The following is a 25,615-nucleotide window of genomic DNA, read 5'->3' as shown; positions in this document are numbered from 1 at the left end:
GAAAGCTGAAAACCCAGGTCGGACGGTGGGGCAGCAGGCGTTCCAGCCAGCAGCCTGGCAGAGAAAGGGGTAGGTCACCTTCCAGTCCCGTCTGTCCTCTGCTTTCATAGGCATATCTTCGTTCAGGTGATGAACTGGATCAGGAGGCTCTTCTGGTTGAATAACACTGCCTCATGATTTGCCTTCCTCTGTTTATTTCTTTATTTTTCCTTGTGTGTTTTTCAGGAGGGCTGGCAATGCTCTGGCTTCCCTTGCAGCTGCTGGGGAGCAAGGGGTGAGCAGCTGGGGAGCTGAGGGGCAGGGATTCGCTCGTCCTTTATCCCCTAACAATATGTTTATGCTTAAATGTTTGTCAAACTGTGGTTTTAGTTACTCCACTTATTAACGGGTAGAAGTCTAAATCTCACTTTTAAACATCTGTGTAAGGTATTTATTATACCTTTGTCAATATACTTCCCCCCCCCCTTCATTATGATGTGTGGGATCATTGGATGAATTGCTCTTTTTAATTGAATTTCTTCATAGGATGCTTTTGTAGAGTGGCAACTGGTTGGAATCTGTTCAGAGAAGACTTTGAACAGAAACATTTGTGCATGAGTGGCCTCAGGTTGAGTAGGAGTTGTGATAGATCATCCTTACGAGCTAGGGGCTGCAGTGCAGGAAGACGCTCAGAATTTTTTCCTTCTCTTTGAATTGGATCTTAATGGGTTTACGCTGCCTGAATTTGTCAGACATCCTATGGAGTTAGAAGCGTCATTAAAAAACAGAAACAAATGTTTAAAGACTTTGAAGTCCCTTCTGAAAGGTTCCTTTTGCGGCTAGGAATACTTAACAGAAGAATGGATGCTGGGAGGGACTGCTGGAGGCTTGTGCTGTCCAGCTCCCAGCAGGGCTAAGGCTGAGGCCATGTCCCGGAGAATTTGAGACTCTCCCGGGAGAAAGGTCCATCTCTTCTCAGGGGGCATGTGGCTGTGCTTAGCCACCCTTGTGGCTTCTTTACATCCAGCCAGAATATCCCTTAATGGAGTTCTCCAGCCCTATGCCCAGTTTCACCGCCTCTGTCAGAGCTCTCTTGTTGGGTCAGTATCGCTATTGGACACGATAGTAATCCAGCTGGATTCCAAATCCAACTGCGTGTGACTGCGTCCTGGGTGGAAATAGTCATGTCCCCAAAACTGCTGGCTATGCTTTTGCTGATGTACTTCAGGTTTCCACGTGCAACAGCATTTCTCTTTTCTTAGGAAGTATGGGCAAGTTAAACTGACTAACGTAAAAGTGAAGGAAACAGTAAATAATGGTGCTTTTTAGAACATAATCTTTCTAAAACTGGGCTGAATTTTTAATTCCATTTCTTGACTGGTTTATCTCTGTACTGTAATGGCTGGGTTTATAGTTAATTTCTTTCCTAGATGGTTTTGATTGTCTGTGTATTCACATGGAGAAAAGTTAAGTATGAAGATGGATTCTATTTATGCTGAACAGGTGGCTCAAGTTGGAGCCATTCTGCGTGCTCTTCAGCATCTCTGAGGAGATCTTGGTAGTATGAAAACTAAATTACCTAGCTGAAGGTCTTCTAAGTTTAGTGCTGAAACTAAAATAAGTGTTGTTTGTTGTTTCAGATAGTGGTGTACATAACTTCGTTGGAGAGTCCTGCCTTTCACTGCCTGGATCCTTTTAACAGTGTGCCAAAGGTGAGTGGTTCAAGTTCAGTGGTTATTTTCGTAACTAAAGATAATGAGTGAACTGGATGTATTGCTTGGTTTTTGCTTCTGTGCAGTGTAGTACTTGCGATTTTTCTTTTTTAAACTGGACGGATGATTAAATAGCAAGTCTTTTTCCTTCAGCGATCTGAGACAAATCAGTTTTAGCTCTTACTTGCAGAAAAAGACAAGAAAAAAGGATATGCTCAGACTATTAATTAAGCACCAGATATTGCTACCACTGCTTTTTGGCTCCTGTCTCCCTTTACCTACTGCTTTGACTTGGGACGTTTTCCCTTGAAGGTGCTGTAGGCAGGATATGGTGGTGTGGGAGGTATAGAGGAGTAGCAGCCATCCATAGCCTGTGGTGGAGCAGGCTTAATATTATTCTTTGATTGAAATCTAAAAACTAAGTAATAGCTTTTAAAGCACTGAGAGGAAAGGAGGTTTGGGTTTTCTGTGGGAGTAGAATAGAACTGCATTCAGTATATATAGAGTATCTTCCTGGGCTGGCTCTGAAGACCTGAAGTAACCTAATGAAGCTGATGTTTTCCATAGGATTCATTTTGTGGTAGAGTCTGGCTATCTTTTTTCTGTTAATTCATGTACCCTGTTGTCTGTTTCTAGTATCTGTAGTTATCTCTGTGGCTTAGCAGAGATTTATTAACAGAAGCTTTTAATAAAAGGAAACCTTGTTACAACTGTACCAAAAAATAAAAGCAAAAAGACAGAACACTGAAAGAACTTTCAGCATTGTAGTGGCTGCAGACTGAACAGAAAACTGGAATCTTAGTTTCATTCATTACTTCACCAGGTGGATTTATTATTTCTTACTCCAATTCTCTGTTTATAAAATAAAAGTAATGTTACCTTCTTCAGAAGGAAGTTATGAAGGCTCATTATTGACATTTTGGAGCCTTTAAATGGAAAGCAATGTATGAAGTCCTTGTGTGCCTTGATATTTGTTGTGAGTTCTGTTAAATACTTGTTCAATGAAGTGTTATTAGATGTTGAAATTAGACTTAATTTGTTTAATAAAGTGCAGGTGAACCAGTTAGAATTAAAAATGCAACCCAGTCTTAAGTATAACATCTACATACGTTTTTGCAAATTATTCAGTTTCCTTCAAACTGACAAGGAAATTCTGAAGTACTAGAATAGAAACTCTGAGATGCTACAATTGGCTCTTGCACTACATTTTCAAATTATCTGATATATGTCTTTAAGTGTAATGGACGAATTTATAACCCTGGCCTTTCCAACAGATCAGAGTATAGCCAATGATTCATCAGACTGTAGACTTAATCATAGTAAAATTATTCTATTTTTTCTACTGAAATTTGTACTCAAAATTAAGCTTGTATTTTACTGACTATGTCCCAGATTTTGCATTGAGTTCAAATGTGTAATATAAAAGTCTTTAGAGTTTTATCTTTGGAATCTCTTTCTTGTCATCTTTTATAATAGTTTTCAGTTAAATGTTCAGTGAAAATAATTTTTAAAAAAATCCACTTATTTGTTCAAGGAAATAGGTGTTTGGAATCTGAGTTATAGATTTTGAGTCATCTTTATTTGTTGAACTTATTTCTGTGATATTTGGCTTATTAATTTTTTCTTCTACTCTTTAAAAGAAGAAGGGGGGAGGGGAGCCAAATATGCCCAAAGTGAAGGTGTTTACAGCAGGTGAAGGTTTTCTATACTTCCCAAAAAGGCAATAAATAGATAATAGCTCACTGAAGGGAGGAGAGGAAGAACTCCTTGGACATCTCAGTTGACAGGGGGTGTAGGAGCCTGTCTTTTTTTTTTTTTTTTCCTTCTCTTCTTTTAAAGTGTGGGTACCCAGAATACTTGCTGTGTCCAATGAGACAATACTTAATTTCAGTAACAAAATTAAATCTAACTTCTGTATTAGTATTTTATGTCTTTTTCCATCCTTTGTGTGCATGTTTCTGATGGACTATGTTCAACTTGGTAAAGATGTGATTCTGCAAAACAGGGAGCATTCTAATGCCTTTCCTGAAAGGAAATGAATGCATAGGTGTATGCTCAGTAAAGCCTACACTTGAAATGCTTTGTTGAACCAGAACATAGTAAACCATTTGCCCTTTGAAAATGAAATGCAATTGACAACAGAGTAAATATTCACAAATTACACTCAAAATATTCTTAAACTTCACTGAACTGCAGACGATAATGTGTCATTATAGGATTTTGTTGAGTCAGAACTACAGTGTAATTAGTATGTGGTTGTCAAGATCTGCCAGCTCATCTTTTATCTAGCTGGGCAAGCTGGCTTTTTTCAGTTGTTTGTTTTTGTTTCTCTCTCTCTCTCTCTCTGAAGAGAACTATATGGAAAGAACCCTTTTTTAAAAAAGAAAAGATCTGTCATTTCTGCAATTAAATTAGTATGAAGTTCCAGATAAAGCCTAATGTTCTGGCAATTTATTGCAATCATTCAGTTGTTGCAAATCCGAAACTATCCGGAAAGCATTTAACCTATTTTAGAACAACATGTTGTATGTAGTGGTATTCTGTACTTTTGAACTGGTTCCTCATTCACTTGCGGTCTTTGAATCAAAAAATAAATTTCATCTTGTATTTTCATAATAGAATATTTTAAAAAGTGATTGCAATATTAATACGTGCCTTGAGCAGTTCTTTTTTGTATTTTAGATAAAATCTTCTGGGAAGTGTTCTTTAATAGTATAATTTTTTGAGACTTCATACACCTTTATGGAATGTACTGTTTGGTTCTTCAGGGATACGTCTGTACTTATCAGGAGCAACAGGTACAAGCAAAGTTATCAGTGTCCTAGTACTCAGCAGATCTGCCAAAATGCGATCAGATGTCAATGGCTGCAGTACCACAACGTTTGGTGGAAAGCCCATTCTGTAAAGGTACTCGGAACAACTGTGAGGCTAATGCACTCCTCGTGTTGTGAGACTGGGGACCTGCTCACAGCTTCTGAAAGACTGATCTTCCTCATTTAAAGGAAAAAGCACCACAGACATTTCAATTTGATGGAACTGTCTGCGATGCTGTACCAAAATAGTTCTTGGTATTTTTCTATGGATCAGCATATTTGTAGTTGTTGATTTTTGAGGAGTTTAAACCCAAGGAAAACAATCCCTGTTCTTAGTGTTTTGTATGAGATAGTTATGGGAAATTTTGATTCTGACAGTAATTAAGAGAATGAAAGGTATGTACTGAATGTACTGAGTGGATGTCTGGATTCCTTTCCCTTAAGAAAAAAATGTTTCCTGTAATTACATCAATTATCCCAGGTGCCTAAAGTGTTGCTTTTAAGCCTTCGAATGCAACTTTAGCATTACTTAAATATATTTACAGACATTTAGTATAATAAATGAATTTGTAGAATACTGCCCATTATGCTGTGCTAGTGGCAGAATACTTTCTAACCTGTAATTGTGGACGGTAGGGAGAACACTTTTATCCCATCCTACGCCCCCATAACCACAGGTATACACCCCACCCCTCCAATAAATTGATCTTCCCTGAATTACATAATTTTAGTACTTTCTCTTTTGGATTTTTTTACATTTTTTCTATTTCTATTTGTAGTAATTGTAGTTCTTCACATGAAAATACAGGCATGCTCTTACTTACTAATAATATAAAACTAGATTATTAAGAATCACTTGTCTATAATTTTTTTTCCAGCTTTGATAGCTTCAGGCGCAACTCAGGTTTGTGGGTATCAATGGTACCTGCTATGGCCCACAAATGGCCTTTGCAGTATACTTTAACTGCAATCCCTATGGAGTCCTCATCAGAGGACACTGTACAGCTCTTTCATCAATACGTGAAAATTCAGTTCAGTAAAAATAAAACAATGACCACGTTTTTCCTGGTGGAAGTAGTTTTGTGGTTTGATAGCTAATGTGGACTTTGTCTGTCTTCTCATCCAGCATGTTAGTTTTTCTGAGCCAAAAAAAGCTTTGCCTGCTGAAAAGCATCTAGCATGTTGCTCATGAATATAGCTATTAGTTAAACTGTGTGAATAAAATAGATATATATGAGTAGGCTAAGGTTAAGCTTGTGCCCCAGTATATTCGTGAACTGAGTACAGAACACTCGGCGACCAACCTTGGTGTCTTGATGAGTGTTCAGAGGAATGCCACTGGCAGAACTGGTTACTGAGCCCGTATTTCTGTGGCTTCTAAATAAACATATCCCTGCATTACACCAGTTTCAGTTAGATTTGAATATGCACTGCACTTCTGAGGGACAACTGATGTGGCCAAGAATATGATCTTGAGAAACTCTTCAGGGTAGCTCACGTAGTTAAGCTACATCACAGGGAGGTTGTCCCAAGATGCTGAACGCGTTCATGCCTTAGGTGAGTGTTGTACGTGGAGGCATACGTTGGGGAAAGTCAGCTTGAGGTTTTTGGGATGCGGGGATGGGGAGCAGTCTCTGCGCCAGCACTGTGCAGTGTGATAGGGCCGTATCGGTGCGGGGCCAGGTCAGTGATCCCAAACCCTCCCGACGGAGGAAGCAGATTAGCGGCTGAGGCCACAGTCACCGAGTTGCTCCAAGATCTAACTGCCCCATAAAGGAGCTGTTGTCATCTCCTGCTTGCAGATGCCTCCTTGGGCTTCTGAGGGGTGCCGTCCCTGTTCCGTAGCTCTTTGGGGCTGGCTGCTTGAGCTGGTGCTTTGCAGGAGCAGGTACACAGCCAGTGGTGTAGGTCACTTAAAAAGTCTGTTGAAGGCTTGTTCCTCCATTTGATAACAGCTGGAAGGCAGTTCTTCTGGTGTGGAGGCTTTGAGGGAACTTTAAACGCTTCATTGTTCGTGTTGGAATTGGTGTGTAGTAGAAATACAGCTAAAGCCGTAAATGTGTGTATTTTCAGTAGTTCTGTTAACGTATTCCATACAACATCATATTCAAATGGTATGTGTTACATCAAATGTATTATGGTATTAAAAAACAGTTCGGCTTGCTGAAATACTGCCTTTTAATGCATGGGAAGACACTGTACACGCAGTTCATCTCATTTCGTATCTGGCGAACTATTTTGCGTGTGTTACCCACGGGCATTCTGGATAAATGCTGAAATTGGTGAATTTCACAGAACAGAAAATGTTTAAAGGTTAGTGTGGTATATTTGCTGTGGAATTCTGTTTCTAATAATTCGGTTAATTAATCTTGGATTACAATTACTGTTTGCACTGTAGTAACAAAGCTCGAATTGTACTAAGCAGAGAGGACTGAGAAAATGAGCTTGTCCTGTTTTTTATTTTTTTTAAGCCAGTAGTAACACAAAGCACAGAATACCATGTGTACAGATACAAATGTTTTACAGTCTATTTTTCTTTCCCTGACTTTGAGAGTCTCACTTTAAGACATCACAGCCTCCTTGGAGTCTCCTGGGTTTAACCCCTGCTTTCCTTTGTGCTCTCTTTTCACACCTTTTTGTTTCAGGGTTCCCCTGCAGCTCTCATCTTATCCCTCCTTATTTTGGAGGCTGTTGTCTGTGTCAGCTGCTTTTAGTTGTTCCCCATAATAGAGCCTCTGTGCAGCTTATTTTCTACCTGCTCCATCACTCTCTCCCCCCGCTAACCCCTTTCTTTTAAATGATCCTACTCCTGCTTTTTGATTCAGCAGCTGTATGCATAATCCTTCCAGCAGGTCCCCTGCTACTGTCATTGCTACTCACACTGTTCTTTTTCATCACTAGTTTGAGCACTTGTGTTTCTTTTTAGCATGTCTTTTCCTTGCGACCGCTTGTTCCACCTCTTCCTACTAACCTTTACAATTTACCCGTAGCCTGATATTTTTTTTAATGTGAAATACAGACATCTGAACAGACATGTTCCTATATACAAGTTAAATATCTGCCCCTCATGGCAGCTGGCTGTGGCGGGTGATGTCAGAGAGATCCTTTCCCTGAAGCAGCAGGCAGTTGGGGGATCTGGATTTTCCCAAGAGGCTGATTTTGAGTTCTCCATCTTGCACCAAAATCAGTAGCTCTTTGTCTGTCACTTGGCACGTTCTCTGATAAGCTGGGTTGTCTCATACCATTAGTTCTCAAGTTATCACATACCAGCCCCAAAAATGCTGTTGAACGAGGGTTAGACCTCTCTTCATATTTGATCTCTGAATTTGTTTTTCAAGATTAAACAGTCAGAGTATTAGTTTTCCTTTCTTAGTTCTCCCTGAAGATTACTGAATGGCATTTGCTGCCAGCCCTGGATTTGTATAAGATCTGGAAAGGTCTGTTCCATTATTGCTAGAGAGAGTGCTGGTTTATGATGATGGAAGATCAGCGTGCCTGGTGAGCTAAAGTATTTATCTCAAAAGAAAAGGGTGTGACATCCTTTGGGTTTACTTAAGTGTTTTGACTAGAACTACAAACCTCCTCTCTGTGTGTGTGTGTGTATATATATGTTTATAAAACTGGTTTTGAAAGTAGCTCCCAAGCAAGGTTTTGACAGTTGTGCTCCTTAGAGAATTGAATTTACTGTCAGAGGGATAATGGAAACTTGCATTCTCAACTGCTGACTTGCGCTTCAGGCACTCATTGGATGCGTGGCTGCTATAACATACTTTCTGACTGCAGTAAGTTACTGAAACTTCAGGAAGTCTTGACCTGTGAGCTGTAAGCCTTCTCCCGTGATACCGGTAACACATCATCGTGTGGCCAAAACGGGGGTGTCCCGTATGTGTGCTGGGCTTATGTCCAGTGGTGTGAGGAGAGGCTGCTGCTGTGTACTCTTCAGCAAAGAAGGTGTTGCAGCAGAGACATCGGTAGGTGGTTGTGACTTGCTCGCTGGCTGCGCTTTAGGAGGAGCGGAGGAAAATGACGGCACTAAGCAGGTCACTGGTCAGACTGAGGATTCTGTTCTGTAAGTGGTGACTGGGCATCTCTTCATCCTGAGTCAGTACCCTGACTAATTCTGCAGAATCCTTAAAAATAAGAGAAACAAAAACTGTGAGGTCAGCATCTGATGCAATGACACAGTCCTGCTTACCTTTATGGAACTAAAGCTTGATTTCAGGGTTGAGTTTTTTAACTACGCACTAGAGGAGTAGGAACGAGGCATCAAGTAACACTTCAGTCCCAGACCTGTTCCTCAGAACTTAATTTTCAACTAGAAGCTTAAGAACAGGAACAAATAAAATAAAAAAGCTTGGTATTAGCCACTTGAAGCATTCAGAGGTTCTGTGATGTAGGAAAGGAAAAGGGATCTCTTCTGTAAGTTCTCCCTGAGGTCCAGGGGGAGAGGGGATGCATGTGTCTTCCCCCTTCTCCCTATTCTTTTCCCGACCTTGAGGTAATCTATGAATTTTTATATACTTGCTCCTACTTTTGATGAGTCAAGGGATTGTAACTTGCTGCTCCTTTCATATACTGCTCCACAGCTCCCAGTATTTGTGGATGAATTTTCTTTAGAAAGCCTTTTTCATTAAGGCTTGATGCAGATTTGATAACACTATTGGCTTCTCTTCTGTTGTAATATAAATTTTTAAATTTGTATTAATCTAGAAGGAACGAGAACTCTGGGGCTAAACTTCCAAATTTCAGACCTGTGGTTTTGAACCTGTTTTTCCTTTATTTCGTCTTTGTTCTAGCACAGATATTAATCCCCACAGTCTCTCTCCATGTTTGGAAATTATTTGGCTACTTTTAATTCCCTTTCACATTTGTTGATGCGTTTTATTGTTATCTGGTGGGAGTAAGGAAGAAAATGTGTCCATGTGTGTGTGAGGATAGAACATCTTCATCAGTGTAAGAGTACATAACATTTCTGTATGAAAGGGAATGTGATATAGCAGCCAAAGCCAAATGTTTAATTTTCAACTGATTTGTTTATTGCAGGGAGATTTTTATTCAGAAAAGTGAGCTGTGAAGAAGTTTCTGGCAGAAGATAAAACAGTAGGAGGAGATTTAGAGGAGTTTGGAAAGATTCCGTTTTGTTCAGGCACTGGAGCTGAGAGTAGGAATAAAGGAAGATAAGAGTCCGGCATCGCTAGGCAATGTTGGTCTCTATTGAATGTATATTTTGCTCATAGAGACGTAGACTCTTCTAATTGCTTATTCTTGGGTTTTGGTAGCTGTTTCTATGGAAAAAGTCAGATATTCCTAGTCTTTATCCAGTAAAAGTTTACTTTCAGAAGCTTACCTTTTTGAGCAGCAGTGGAAAATCATGTTGGGGTAATAGTAGTGGAACAACTTTTTAGGTTGTCTGTGTAAGCAGTCTTAGAGCAGCTGACACCAGAACAGCAAGGTGAGAGTTCAGAATAAGGAGCATCTTCCTAACATGCTTACAGCAGCCTGCATTCTCTGGAGCACGGCTGGCAGAAGGGTTTCAGTAAATCCCCTTTCATCCGTTTCCCCCTTCAGTGAATGGTGTTTCTCTCTTGGTTTTGCGTCCCTCCCCTTCGACTGAGGGTTTAACAATGGCTGGCTGCTGTAGTTGTGTGGCAGAGCACTCGCAAGTACTATTTTTTAGAAGAGGACCTCATCTGAACGGGAGGAAGATACATAAGAAATAATTTGATTGAAATATATGAATGCTGCCAACATTCCAGACCAAAAATGCAGTCTTGACTTTAGATTTAAAGCATTTTTAAGAGCTACAGGACAGGTCGTTTTGAAACCTGTTTTATTTGGAAAAGCGTGAGGGATAGCTTCCCCTGCACTTGTGTTTTGGGAGCAGTAAGAGAGGATTCCTGTCTTGACTCTGAAGAGCTGTCAGATGGAAGGAGAACAGATAACTTTAGGGGGAGACTGGGGGGATGGCCCTTTCTTGCCTGGGCTGATACTTTCCCAGTTGTACAGCATTAGCACAGCAGTCAGTCTGACTGACAAGAGACTTGTGAAGCTGCAGCATTTACTCATGTCTCATACGAGGTCCAAGAGTGTCTCTTTATTTAAATTGTGCTTTCTCTTGGTACGTGTTCCTATCAGGAAATTAAAAGTAGATAGCTTTCCGAGTAACTATCTTGTGGTCCAGTCTTCTTCAGGAAGATGTACAGATCTATACGGGAATAAATATAAGAGTACTAGCTGTTTCTTAATGAAATCTAACACTGTATCTTTTAAGCTGCCTCTTTGGCTATATACATAAGCACAGAATCAAGAATGTTATCTTGCATCCGGTGATTATTTTTACCTGTACTATTCAAAGACTCTGCTTCTAGAAAGTAGCTTTTTCCGTGAGAAAGTCTCCTAGATATGACAAATAGATGTTCAGTAACTCCAAATTCAGGTAAAAATCTGTGGAACTGTGTGTGCCTGAGAGTTAAATTGAGAAGCATCTTAATACTTTTTTTGTGCTGCTATATGCACCTTTTTATATTGGACAAAAGTTCTGGTCCAGGTGATAAAAAAATAATAAAAGAAATCCAGAAGTCCAAGAATTTATTTAGTATTTGAAATGACAGTAAACTGGAAAGCTCACGGCAACAGTCTGAACAGGGCCTGTAAGTTACCTAGGGCTCTGTGAGCTAGAAAGTTAAAAATTGTTTTAATATACGTATTTTTCACATTTTCCTACTGTCATGAGGTAGATTGAACGGGTTTTTTTGTAAAGCAATTGATAAATTGCTTAAGACTATAAACTGAACATTGTCTAGAAATGGACAATGTACTCTTTTTCTTTAAACAGCTTTGGTTGGGAATAAATGTGTTTTTGAACTGAACAAACATCTCTTCCTCTTTCTAGTTAAAAAGCGAATATATGATTTTTCTGTTGGGGAACAGAAGGTCAGCAGTTCAATTTTATTTTCAGCATTTTATAGACAGTTTAAAGTGAAATCCCTTGAAAAGTAGGTAGCAGTGTTTCAAGGGATTAGCAGTAAAACATAGCAATCCACAGTGATTCTGAGCTTTGTCCTTCTGTGCGAGATCAAGGTTAAACTTCTTATGTCTGAGGACTGTTCTTTGTTTATACAATACATAAATGTACTAACACTTCCAGTGAAGTGTAATTCCTGCAGTCCATTGAATGTTTGAGCTAGGGGAAAAGAAGCAGCAATGGAAGCAAATCATTCAAATGCCTTTTTTTTTTTTTTTTTTATCTTGAAAGAAATTCAAGGATGTCTCCTTTATAAAATTTCATGGTGTTCACCCTATCTTGAGTGGCTGGCTGTTTTAATTTCAAGGTGAGAAGGAAGGTTTATTGACAGTGAGTATGAAAATGCACAAACAGCGGTACACTTAATTTGTTCTTCCGCAGAGCATGTTTCACCAGTCTATCATACAGATAATATTACCTAAATGTCCTCTCAGTAGAGTGTCTGGATTTTTTTTTCTATGATCTTGTGTGCTTGGCTCCCTCCTTACCCCCTTTTTATAAGGGACTGTGGAGGGGTTGGTAGGTGTAAAATGATTTCTAATTTTGTCTTGCGTAGACACCTAACATAGGTTGTATTCTTCCTGGACTTTCCTCTCTCTTCTAACTTGTTTGGTTTTTTTTTATTTTCATGTATTTCCAAAAGCATAGGTAAGCTTAAATAAGTTGTCTGCTGGGAGGAGTGGAGATACAACAGTCCAGAGCAACACCAACAAACATTAAGCTTATCTGTGTCTCTGACTTAGCAGAAACACCCGTAAACCAACGCAGAGGAGGTGTGGCCGTTAATCACTGCTGCTGTTGTAGAGGCAAGATGAGGTCTCTTTTCCCGAAAGTTTCCTTTTGTGCAGTTGAGCTGTTTATTAGCAGCATGGCTTTTCTGAAACTGCTTCTAAAAGAAATCAAGAAAAGATGAGCTGACGCTCTTTTTCTGACCCTCTTGCTGTATTTGTCTAAATGTGAGGCAACCTTTGGGGTTCTGTTTTGTTTACTCAGCGGCTGAGAAACAGGCCAAAAAAGCTGCCTCCTCCCTGTTTGTCTCATGCCGTTTGCAGCCAAAGGGTCTGAAAATGTCCTCTCTGCACAGTCTGGCTTTTACCATTGCTGTCCAGAACATGGAAAACCATCGGTCTTGATGGCAGTGCCTTCAAAACAAAGCAACCAGCAGCTTTTTGCCCTAATAGTGGAAAAAGTCACTGCAGATCGGGTCAGCCGCAGTGGTTGCATCTGCGTAGGCTGCTGATGGAGGCAGAAGAACCTGCAGCTGCTGCCGGCACCTGCCTGAGCCCTGCCTGCTGGTGGAGCTTGCAGCAACAGATGCAGGAGAGGGAGGTTGAGGGCAGATGGTACGAGCATGGGGGGGCTAAAGGCTGGAGGAAGGAAGGGGTTGGTAGGAAGGGATGTTAGCTGGCTGTCTGCGGTCAGAGTTGCTTTATATTCAAGACATTTTTTTTTAAACTCTTTTTTGACAGACTAAAACCAGCGATGATGACTTAATAATTCATGTTCCTTGTGTTTTCTGATAAATATGTAATAAAAGGGCATGAAAAGACGCGATTTTGTATAGTCTTCAAGGTATGGGGAAATACCTTCTTCCAAAAATACCATCTGGGTTGGATGAAGCACTAATAAGATCATCTAACTACAAAAACCCCCTCTTGGTTTTTTTGCCTGGTCTCTATAAGGTTGCCGGTACTGTCTGTTAATCTTTGTCTTGCTTTCCAAATGAAATAAAAGTACAAATTTCTCAAAAACGCCCCCACCCCCAAACAAGCTGAAATATGTTTGTTTGGGTTTTTTAATCCCTTAAGGTTGTCCTTAGCCAATTTCTTAATGGTCTTCCCACGTTTATGGAAAGACTTGAGCCAGGTTTTTATTATAACTGTGTTGGTGACCATACTCAGCTTCAGCTTAGCTAAAGACCTATTAGAGTGTTTTCTCTGTAATTTCTATTACTAACATTATCTATCTTTTAAGCACAGGTAAGTTATAAGGCTCCTAACTAGTATTGCAAAACTGTAACATATGTTGCTTTTTGCTGTAGAATACCAGCTTTTTGTCCTTTGAAATAGAATTTTCAATTTAAATCATCTGTCAGAAGCTAAAAATGAACACTGCCTACTTTATATCAGGCATGCTGTTCCAAAAACGGTATAGAAATATCCTCTTCTTTTTAAGTTAGACATCAAAAGATTTAAAAAAACTTAGCTTCCCGAAACAGCAGAGTGCTTATCACATAAACAGGAAAGATAGTACTTCGTATTATATGTTTTAAAAACTGTCCCATTGATTAAGCATCTGTATCTTGAACTGCCCCAGACCAGGAAATTTTGTGGCGTAGCAGTACTACTAATGAAATTTAAAAAATAGGGAATTGGGAAGGTTAGCTTCTATGAAGGTCACAACATGGAACGGTGTATATCGTATAAAATTACGGTGGTATTGCATGAATTAATAGAAGGCCAGAACTTGGTTTTGTGTTCTTTTAGTGCTGCAGCAGCCTACCTTGTAATAGCCTGGATGGCTTTCTCTTTTCTACCACTAGAGATGTAGCAGGCTAAAGTATCTGCTAGTTTCTCATATAAATGTTAGCAATTTTATTCTTACCTAATAATATTGTCCAGAGTCTTACTGTTGTGACAGCATTGTGTCCTCTTCTTGCAACTTCAACTTTTTCCGAGACCGTATACCTCAAAATTACGAAGCTGTATTGGTCTGAATAATGGGCAATTGTGACTGTGAGGTGACTTTGGCTTACAAGAAAGGAGGAAAGATGTGAGCTGGGGGATTGACCTCGCTGCGTTCGTTGTGCTTGGCAATCTCTACCTTCAAGGGCATCCCCACTGGTGCTACACCTTCCTGCTGGAGTGGGGCTTGGAGAGCTGGAAAGGTCCTAAGCATCACCTGCAGCCATCAGAGATGGTCATCACTAAGGCTCTGGGCTGCACACAAAACATAGGTGGCAGGAGATGCAGACTCTGTGATTAAAACTATTTCTTTTCCTTAAATGGTAAGCTTGCATTTGAAAAGATCATCTGAAGCAGTCCCTGCTTTTTTCATCAGGGCAGACTGATTCGTGTGAACATTCATGAAAACACTGGGTGGGAAATTTTTTTTACAAACATCCTTTTATATGTTATTATATAAACATATATAAAGTGAGATTTCTTTTTTTGTTGAATGGTAAAGTGCTGTACCGACTTCTTAGCAGGAAGGATGTATTTCTGGGTGTTTATAATCTGTATTCTCCTTTATTTCTTTGTGCATCTTTTAAAAAGACTTCTAAGCCACTTACAAGACAAAAAACAAGCTTGGCTTTTGTGCTTTGTTAGAGCTGTGCAGAAATTCGTTACCACTAAACTAGTCTTGAGGTTTCCTGTTTGCAGTTGTTCTGTAGCACAAGATACAAGGTGCCAGAGTGTAGCTGCAGTTGTATTAGAGATTGGGATATCAGATATGTTGTGGGGCCGAGAGAAGCAAACATTGCTTAGAAGCTGTCGGAGGCATCCGGTTGAAGAAACAAAACCCCAAACCTTGCAGCATTGTGCCCTGAAACAGTGGCAGGTGATACAGAGGGGGAGAGGGTGTGAGGTGTGCAGGGGCAGCCTGTTCGATAGCGTCAAGATGAAGTTATTTAGTAGAGTTCTAAACTACTGGTTAATTAAGACTGATCCTTCACTTTTTTTGAAGATATACAGCCTGCTTATATTTTAGCAAGAAGTATCGTGTAGAAGTGGGCCCGCGGCAGGGCAGTCCTGCATGTGATTAACTGTTTTACCGGGCTGTATCACCCTCACAGTTTTATCTATAATTATTCTTTCCCCCCCCAAGTGACTCATAAGGAAACCGAGTACTTTTGCACCTAAGAACAGATGTCTCAGGACCTGCCAGAATGGCTCACGGTGTCTGCTGAGCCTGCCTTTGAAGTCAGCCCTGCGGCTGGACCTGTCCTTCGGCTGGTTGTTCGTCTGTCCAGCATGGCTGTGGGCTTGGGTAGATGGGTAGACCTAAATTGGGAGCTCAAATGAAGTGAAAAATGTACTGAAAAATAGTTTCTTCATGCCTAGCTTCCTTAAAAGCCTTTTGATAAGTACTAATTGCACCTCCATAATCTTCTGGTATACTGTGTGGAGTTTTTTGGGGGGGGGTCCTTTGTCTGTTTCCTTTATTTTTCTTTAGGATTAGAGTTCATCTGACTGCTTGGTGGTGTTATCAAGGATCGTCCAATTTATGCTTTCAAATTAGTGGCACAGCTGCAACTCTCCAGAACTTCTTCATTGCTCTAAATTTTTGTCAGAGTTGACACTAAAACTGTAAAAGCTTTGTGCATGGTTCTGCTATCTTGGGGTGCATTTGAAGATTAAAAGTGTTTAATTTCTCGTATTGTTTTCATACCCTAGTTAATGACAGAGAAGAAAATGGTTGTCATTGTAAAATAATCCCATAGTGTAGAAATAAGTGTTAAACATTTTTTCCTACATCATGTGCAGGAAACTTTATGCTCTATCTAATTCTGTACTTATTCTATTGCTAATATTTAATTTATTCCAGATGCAGTTTAATAACTTTTTATAGTTCTTAATGAGCTGAACTGCAGTTTTTTCATAGTTTCAGTTGCATTTCTTGACTTGAGCTTGTTGCTATCAGTTTTTCCTTTTCAACTGACCAGGGAGAGGGGACACAGAAAACTTCCAGAGCTTTTTACCTCACTTTTTAAACAGAATATACTTTTAACCATATAATACTTCTTTCATAAATGCTAAATTGTGAGAGTAGGTTGGGAAATGTAATAAAACATTCCTCCTTTGCAGTGGATCCATTTATTTATATCTTTGTTCACGTTTATTCTTTACAGCTTCCACTCATGCTTGTTTTCAGCTTTGGAAAACTGACCCTCCTAAATTACCAACAGCAGCTTCTATTGATTGTGATTGTGTCTTCAGTTTGCACATCAAAGTAAATTAGATAATAATCACTTGCACTTACTCAGCTATCACTTTTAGTGCTGTAGTCAATGCATCCTAATGAGACCTAATAGTGAAATACCCCAAATTAATTGTAAAACTTGTGTTAAAACAGTCAGCAATTTTAGGCAGCCCAGGTATCAGTTTGGCATCTCAGAACTGCATAGCAAGATGATGAATGTTTGATCACTATAGCTATTTGGTTAACTTCCTTTAAAAGAGGGGGGGAGTATTCTTACAATAATTTTTGGTGCAGTGACCTCTTTCCAAAGAAATGTGTCCCTTGGGATGGATTGACACACATTATATGCAATATTAAAGTGTTAAACTGCAGCAGCAGTTAGACAAGGTGGCCTTTATGTGATCCATCTCCATTTGTCTAAGCACCAGCAAATAGCCCATGTAACAAAGCATGGAAGGGTTTTTACTGGTTTTAACAAAGGGCTGCGATTTGCCATAATTTGGGTCAGCTTGCTTACTCTTTCTAAACCACTGCATTTTGAGATTTTCTTGTAGCAATCATTCGAAATATATTTTGCTTGGTTTAGGTTAACTTTGGCCTTTGCAAGAAGGAGATGATATTTTCCTGTTTTTTCAGACATACATACTTTAATTGCCAAAAGTGCTGCGTTCTACTGGAAATTGCTAAAAGTATGTCCAAAAGGTGTATTCTTTTTCACAAATTTTCATTTGAATTCACATTTCTGTTCTTTTTAATGCATTCTGAGTTCTGTCTTTGAGTTTGGTGCTTTATTGATCCCCAAGAACCGAGTGAAACAATCTCAAATGTAGAAATGCTTTTTTGAAATCTTTCTATGTGTCGAAACTGTTCATCCAGGCTGATTTAGAAAGACCTAACCACACATGCAACAAAGAGAACAACTGTAAGTGAAAACAAAGCTTCAAACCTCCTGAAACAGTAGGCAGACTAACCAGAGATTGCATCTTCATAAATAAGAAAGCTTCAGATTTAGAATGCGCTTCAGATGAAGTGATCCAATACAAGTTATTTTATTAATTACAGAATACAGTAAGCACATCCGCTTACTATGAAAGAGGCCTTGATGGAAAGAGACTTTTTTTTATTTTTTCACAGCTGTGATACCTTAGAGGACCAAATACTGCCTATTTGCTGTAGCTTACAAAAGATCAACCAAGTGGACACCACCAGATAGCTGGCCCACCAGCAAGATGTGCTGGAGGGTTCCAAACCCATTTTGATTCAGAGTTTGGGGGCAGGAGAAGGAGAGAGGTTGTTCAGCCTCAAATCTTAGAGAAAACTGTGATACGTCATTAGTTAGCTTTTCATTCTCCCAAGACAATTAACTCAAGACATAATTACTATACAATATTATGTAATGTTGCATAGCAATTACGTGTTTTAATGTACATCAGTGTCATGTAAAAGCCTCTGTATCAATTTAGTGCCTTTCTTTCAGTGTGTCTTAGGAGGGCATCCATTTCCAGAACAGTCTGTTACATCAATTGTCACTTCCTATTAATAGAATTTTTGCTTGTTCCCTTGGTGAGGGATTAAATTTCAAGCATTACTGTCAGTCATTTTTCAGCCATGTTCCTTTTTGCAAAATAAATTGTGAACAAGGAGAGCAACCGCTTCCTTTCTCACTGCATCTTTAAAGCTCAACCATACCTCCTCCTGTTTGCACTATACTAACTGTGTATCCCTGATGTAACCCTGAGCCTTCCTCCTGAAGGCAAGAAAAGATGCTGCTTTTCTGCCCTTTGGGCCAGGGCACTAAACTAGTGGGAGTGCTAACTTGTTTCAGTCTATAGGAGAAGATTCCAGTTCAGGTGGCATGCTGGAATGGATCCTTTCTTATTTATCATTGTGGGAGAAACACATTAGACCTATATGGTGGGGGGAGGAAATCCAGGCTTGGTAAAAGATAATGAGATCTGTGTAACAATTATATATAGTTTGATATTTGAAATAACATCGAATGAGCAAATCTTTCACATGAAAAATCACTAGCAGATTTAAAAGTTTGTGGGAGCAAATTCTCTTCAGATCCTCTACATTTTATTTTCCATAACCTCGAATACTGCTTGCATGGTTCAGTTTTAAGTTTTTAGTTGGTTCAAAACAGCAGGTGGTTGTTTGTCTTTGTTTTCTTTCTAACATTGCTAAATTCTTGAATCATTGATAGTTTATTGAACATAACCTTTTCCCTTCTGGACTTTTTTCTGATAAAGGCTTTGCAGGAGCTACAGTACTAGACATTCCACTAATGTCTGCCTTAGGGTTAGCTAATGTTCCTCACCTGTCTGAGCAGGCTTTCAGTACCGTCTTCTTTTAACTGACTTTACCTTGGCTGGGTTTTTGTTCACTGCCTTCCTAGCTGGGCAGATTTTTCAGGTTTTCCCTCTCTCCCAAGGATGTTTTTGTGTGGGAAAATTTTCAGGTGTGTTTCTGCAGAAGGGCAGCTGCCACTGAAGACAGGACTCCTCTGCTAACAAAACCTAAACTGGAGGGAAGAAACAAAAGCTGCTGAAAATACCTGAGCTCAATCTAAACTAATTAGTTGTAACATTTCAGCAAATACAATGTTGGTAAAATAAATTAGTTTACTACCACTGCTAGCAATGAAGGAAATGCTGGGTTAAAAGGGGTTGGAAGCGTGGATCGGTCACATAGCTAGTGTAAGAATTACCTGTTGAAGGTCTGGGATGTGGAGTTTTGTTTGTTGGCTCATTTAGTGTGGTGTCTTTTGTTTTGGGTTGTTTGGGTTTTTTTGTTTGTTTGTTTAAAAACTGCGAATGGAAGTTGGATTGTCATAAAAGTAAAGCAAATGACCGCTTGATATGGTAAGCTAAAAACTAAGGCCGTACATATACTTTTGAAGTGAAGCAATCTTGTACTGAGAAATGACTGTGTTGTATTTGATAAATTTACAGTTCCTTGCATAGGTATTTCAAAGCTTTTCACTGGTGCTTTTTAAAGTGGGGGGTGTTGTCCTGTTGGGTATGAGGAGAAGACTGCATGTCAGCGCTAGGACTTCTGAGCTTTTTGAGGAGGAACATTCCAGAATGTTGTACACTCTTAGCAGTAATGGACTTTCATTTTCTTGATGTGAAAGAGTCTCATGTTAACATTAGAATCTATGGGGACTGTGGTATATTTTGTTGCACAGTCTATAAGCAGTATACTGAAGAAATTTCACGTTTTGAGTGCATGTCAAGTTTTTATGGGACACTCGCCTGTTTTGGAAGGCTGTATTACTGTTTTTTCCTTATGTTTTTCCCCAGATCTAGATATGTCCTTTACTTCTAATCTTTTGTTTGGCACACAGCTGTGCTGCAGAAGCATTTCAAAACTATTAATTCTACAGCCCCCCTTCTGGGGAACAAATGTGTCCTTATTCACATATGAGAAAATCTTAGCTCTGCAAATGTCACAGGAAGAACCTTATTGTCCTTGATGGAGCCAGTCTAATGATGTAACCATAAGAAAGTAATTTTAAAAACTTTAATACTAGTTCCCCAAATTTAAAACCAACCAACCAAAAAACAAACAAAAAGAACCCCCCACCATACAAAAAAACCCCAAACCCAGATCTGTCCCCCCCGCCCCAAACTAAAAAACCAGCACAACCAAGCTCTTCAACACACATGCATGCAGTTTTAAATGGACAAATGCTCAGCTGCAATTATATGATGCATTTTGACTCTTTATAAATCCTGTCCCCACTTGGGTAGGAGTGCTTTTGCCATTAAACATTCAGCAAAACCTGGAGTGCTTTACTGAAATGGGTTCTGCATGAGCATGCCACTTGAGAAACTTGGCTTTCTACACTTCTGCCAAAATTGCATCATGCAAGGGGTCTGCTTGTGAAATGACATTGTTTCTCAGGCAGAGTGGCAGTTTTACACCTCAACAATAACTGGAATTGTAGAAATTGGGTGGCTTGGGGCTCCCTGAGTGATTTTTCGGAGGACTGTGTAGTTGACGTCGTCAGCCCTGACGTGTGGTCTTTTCCTGTGCTTCCGTCCTTGCCCCAATACCTTGGAGAAACACTTGGCAACTCTTACAACAGGAGCCAATTCAGTTATTTATTTTTTGTTGCTTCAGAGGGATAAGAAGAGTTTAATAGTTTTCCATCAGTCACTAGTCAAATATTACACCTAATTTGTTTTTTTATTATTAATATACAGTAATATTGATAGATAATTTTAACTTGCCTGTGTTGTGAAAATAACTTTTTTTTAGAAGTGGAGCCTGTGTGTGGCAGCATCAGCCAACTGCATTGATGGTGTCCTATTTCTTCATGTTCTCCATGTCCCCAGGAATAGTAAGAATTGACCATTTTACAATTGCTGAGATAAAATAAACTGATCTAAATTGGAGAGAGAGATTATATTGACAACGCCGGCCTCCAGAACGTGCTTGATTGCAGTCCCCCTGTGGCTACATCAGCTTATCGACCTGTAGGCTATCTGTCCATTTTATGTGAGTCAGAAACCAGGGCAGTTTATTGGAGGCTGTGGTCCAAAGCTCAGGCTCTCCTATGTCATTGTCAGACGGGATTATTATTTTAGGGGAGAAAAAAAAAATTGTTGAAGGGTATGGTGGCTTATTTCTTGTAAAATCCTCAATTCCACCTGCATAAGTCACTGGCTGTTTGAACTCTAAGGGTGGTGTTTCTTCTCAATTGTTCAAAACATCATAACTTCTTTTTGAATTAATCTTGGAGCTCTCAGCTGTGCAAACACGCATTTGAATAATGTTTTAATTGTTGTATGTTCCTTTGTGTTTTCTAATTGGAAAATGAGAATTTAAACCTGTTGATTTCAGCTTCAGATTTTCAAAAATGTCATCCTACCTTGGCCATGAGCGGTGACGTTGTTGGTGCTTTCCAGAACTTTGCTGTCAAATAGTTTAGCAACCATAGCTCAACCCTATGTGATGCTCTCCTGGAAACAAAAATGATGATAAGAGGAGGCTGTTAAATTGTAATAGAGTCCACTGTTGTGTCTTATGATTATAGGTTAACTTTAAATAAGGGAAACACTTCTTTTCCTTTGAAAGAGTAGACTGCTGGGCTGTCTAGCATGTAGTTTTCACATCTTGTACTGTAGCTAAAGGGAGAAAGTGTGTGTGTGTGTTTACAGACTGCAGAAGGAACCTCTCTGAATACAGGTGATATGCTGAACAGAATTTCTGAATGAGGTTTGGTGGTTTTTTTTTTTAATTACCTTTTTGTCCCATAAACTATTAGGTATCAAAGTTCATAGGGTTGTGGACTGCTAAGAACTAGGCAACAAAGTCAAATAATGTTCAAAAGATCCTTGGACATTAATAGTTTGAAGTACTCTGGGACCTGTTTCTACTAATCTGTAAGTTAAAGGAAATCTACAGCTTTTACTTTTTAAAAAAAATAATCTGCTACATTGATTTTAAATATATTATCACCTCCCACTCTCTCCCGTCCTCCTCCACTTCCCTCTCCCCCAAAAACTCCCAGCAGCGGTTAGAAAATTTTAGGTAACTTCTCAGAATTTAGAGGATAAAATCAACATATTTTTGTTGGCATTGTGATATGTTTGAATGTCAGTGGTACTGGCATGGGAGTTTTGTCTTCCTTGTACACTATTGTCCTCCCTCACATTGTTCCCAGTAATTACTGGGATGCGTAGGAAAACGTGGAGGCACACAGCTGTCTTTATGCGGCTGACAAATAGCTTTGGGAAAGATCGTTCTTGTTACAGGTAAGTAAAAAAAGACAACTCATTCAGTCTTAACAGAACTCTGGATAAGTTTCGGGTAGGGAAGAAAAGCAATGCAATCGAGGGAAGTGCAGTGGGTGCTCTTCACCCCACTGTCTCGTGCCCAGCACAGGACTGCGGTGAGCTGGGATCTTCCTGGGAGCAAAGTGGGAGCGAAGTCTTCTAAAATGCAGTCTTGTGCTGCCTGTGCAAAACATTGTGAACAAAGGCTAACTAAAGACAGTACCCTCTTCTTGATCGCAAATTTCCCTGCTGAGTTACATTACTTGAAGTATTTTTAACTTCCTATTAAAAAAAGATGGATAACTTTGTTTAATGTATTATTTTTAAGTTTTCTGCATTTAGTATGAAGATGAGGAACTAGGGCAGAAGGAAAATATATTTTTTGAATGCTGCTATTTTTTTTTTTCTCAGATCAGAACTTTGAATGGCAGATGTAGGATAGTTTTATAATGCTACATGCAAAAACTAAATGGGTTTTATAAATTAGCTTTTGTTAACATATTTCTGAATAATATTTGATATACATTCAGGGGAAGTGAATGTAATACATTATGACTAGAATTTGCTATCAAGGTGTTGTCATGTTTCAGTGGCAGAAAAAGCAAGAAAGGTCAATATGACTTCCCTTATTTTTGAAAGAGGCATTCCAATCTGTGAGGTGTTTCTCTGTATGGCTTTCTCATTTTTCCCTACCCTTCTATTTCAGAAGAACTCAAAGAAAAAAATTGAGTAAGAGTTACATGATATAACTTACTGATGAGCGTGTTTTAATATTTTGTTGCAGAAGGACTCCATGAAAGATGACAGAAGAAGTTATTGTTATTGCAAAGTGGGATTACACTGCACAGCAGGACCAAGAACTTGACATCAAGAAAAATGAGCGTCTTTGGCTATTAGATGATTCCAAGACATGGTGGAGGGTAAGAAACGCGGCCAACAAAACGGGATACGTGCCATCAAATTATGTGGAGCGAAAAAACAGCTTGAAGAAAGGTTCTCTGGTTAAAAATCTAAAAGACACGTTGGGTAAGTCCTTTTGTATTTTGGAAGAACTTTAGTAGACTTGATGGGTTTCAGATTGGGAATTTAATGTTTGTATAAATATTTTTTTTAACATGCTTGTTTGGATTTTCTTAATCCTTAGTTTGAGGTGACATGGTGGGGGAGGGAGGGAGAGTGTGGGGGGAGAATCATGTGGAAAAATCTGTAACGGGTTTTCTCGTATCACATCCAGGAGAATAAGATGTTGGTTTTGTTCCAGTTTGTCAGAGATTGTATGTTTTCAGTGGCTGAAGAATTGTGTTTTCATTGAGATACCAAATGCTGAATCCTCTCCTCACATGCCAAGTCCTCTTGCTCAGAAATAGGATGTAAACTGTATTGTTCAGTGTAGCTATCACAGCAAAGCTAAACCACTTTATGAATGGGATTATATGATGTGGCTATGTGCAATGTCAGGGGTTAAGTTTCTGTGGTCTGAGATGTTCCTTCTGCTTCCAAGTCCTTCGTATGTACTCTGTTTTATACTTGCACATAAATTCTTCACAACAGTATATCATATATAAAAAATAATATACCTTTGAAAAATTTTGAGTGTATTTTGAATAAATGTATTTGGAAGTCAGGTGAAATTAATTCTTTTTTCTTTATTTTTGCAATTACTTTTAGTGACTGCTTAAATTACTTAAAAATAAAGGGCTTTGCATATGGCTAGGAGATGTTAAATAGTGATAAGTGATCATTTTATGTATAGAGGCCAAAACCCCCCTACTAGTGGTATTTTAGGATATAGTGAATAAAACAGAAACAGATATGCACCTGGAGGTGTTTTGAGGTTATTTTTTGCTTGTGTTTTGGTTTTTACCTGTGAAGTCTTACATAGGGAAAACTTACTCTGTTGCAAGCAAAAAAGTTTGCTTAAAAATAAAATGGCAATAGCTCTTATAGGTTTATTGCAGGCGTCCTCTGCTAGTGTTGTGTCTAACAGGTTAGACTTCTTGGTCACTTCTTCATTACTGTATCCTCCACTGCTGAGCTGCCATAAAGTATGTGGAAATTGAGGACTGCAGGATGGGTGGCAAGCAAATAAGGTTATCAAAAGATTTACCATGGTAATATTTAAAACCATAGGCCTCTCTACAGATACTCTTGGAATATACTCATTACAGTGCCAGCAAATGTGATTATGCCTTTTCAAAGATTTGTATAAAGAATAAGCTCCAACATCAATTAACTAGTTAAAATCAAAATCGCAGTTGTGACTTTAAGCTCCTTTTATATGGATTTATGTTGTTTAAAAATATATATTTATGCATAGCCTAAAAGCTACTTTATGAAAGGATTGCATTTCTGTTGTGATAATGTATCAAGTGTTTGTGTAAAATGTGGACAGTATTTACTTGATGTAAACAAACACATTTTTATTTATATCCAACAGAAAAGTGTTTAAGTGAAAGAATAGAGACGTGTCCTAGCATATATGCATGTTTACCTCCTTGATCTTAACAAAGCTGCATGCTGCAGGGTGCTTCGCTTCACTGTGGTGGCGACCGATGAAACGGTGTGAGAGCAAAGCTTGGTGGTTTCATGGCCGAGCCTTTGCTAGTGTTCCATCTTCTAAACCTCAGCCCTTTGCACGCATGTACACAGGTTTTTAAGTTCTGAAGGACCGTTATTACAATCTACTGATTCCCCCGTACCTTTTCTAATAGTTTTCTCTGTGTGTTGTTTGTTCAGCTGAGGCAGAAAATACCACGTGGCAGAGCTTAGCTTTTTCTTTTGCAGTGACCACACGTGCCTGCTAAGCGTACAAAGCACCTCTCATGCTCTTTTATGCTCGTACATCCTGTGACAGTAAGAAACTGCCTAAGCCATACCTAACCCAGAAATTGGCTCAGGATATTCTTAACACCCCCTCAGCTAAACTATATAGTCTTTAAGCCATGTTTGTCTGGCTGTACAGTAATTTCCCATTCAGAACAAGGAGAGCATGTGTCCTTTAGAGGATCCTTTGTTCTGAGCGGCCATCAAGAATGCAATTCTTGGGTGGTTTTTTTTTTTTTTTTAAACAAAGGCTTGCAAATTGCAAGGCTGATGTTTGATCTAGTGAAACAGCTTTTGAAAGTTTTGCTGCACCCAGTGAAACAAGTTCTTAAGTTCTCTTTAAAGAAGTATGTCTAATGTCTCATCAAACATGCCTCTCCTAAGATCACAAGAAAATTCACATTAAAATACCCGCTAACCTAGCACAGGTGGGAATGGCGGTCACGAGTATTAGTCCTTAAACCAAATCTGTTTCTGACTTTGATCTTGAAGCTATTACCAAAATATCAGGTGCTGAACTAAAAAAAAAAAAGTCATTTAATAATCAGTCAATAA

At 39.1% G+C, this 25,615-nt stretch overlaps 1 protein-coding gene across 1 annotated transcript in view; it reads left to right on the top strand.

Annotated features, from left to right (window-relative positions):
- Positions 1-1,617: 1,617 nt before the first annotated feature.
- The window catches only part of NCK2 (NCK adaptor protein 2), a 53,861-nt gene continuing 29,863 nt past the window's right edge, over positions 1,618-25,615 (top strand). The window contains exons 1-2 of the mRNA XM_010575697.1: positions 1,618-1,691; positions 23,022-23,263. Coding sequence (XP_010573999.1) covers positions 23,038-23,263 — 226 coding nt within the window. The 5' untranslated portion in view covers positions 1,618-1,691; positions 23,022-23,037. The remainder of the gene's footprint in view (positions 1,692-23,021; positions 23,264-25,615) is intronic.

This window comes from Haliaeetus leucocephalus, unplaced genomic scaffold (assembly GCF_000737465.1).
Source record: "Haliaeetus leucocephalus isolate CR32 unplaced genomic scaffold, Haliaeetus_leucocephalus-4.0 Scaffold495, whole genome shotgun sequence".
In the NCBI taxonomy this organism is placed as follows: domain Eukaryota; kingdom Metazoa; phylum Chordata; class Aves; order Accipitriformes; family Accipitridae; genus Haliaeetus; species Haliaeetus leucocephalus.
The sequence above is the reverse complement of the archived record's forward strand: the minus strand, read 5'-3'. Positions and strand labels throughout refer to the sequence as shown.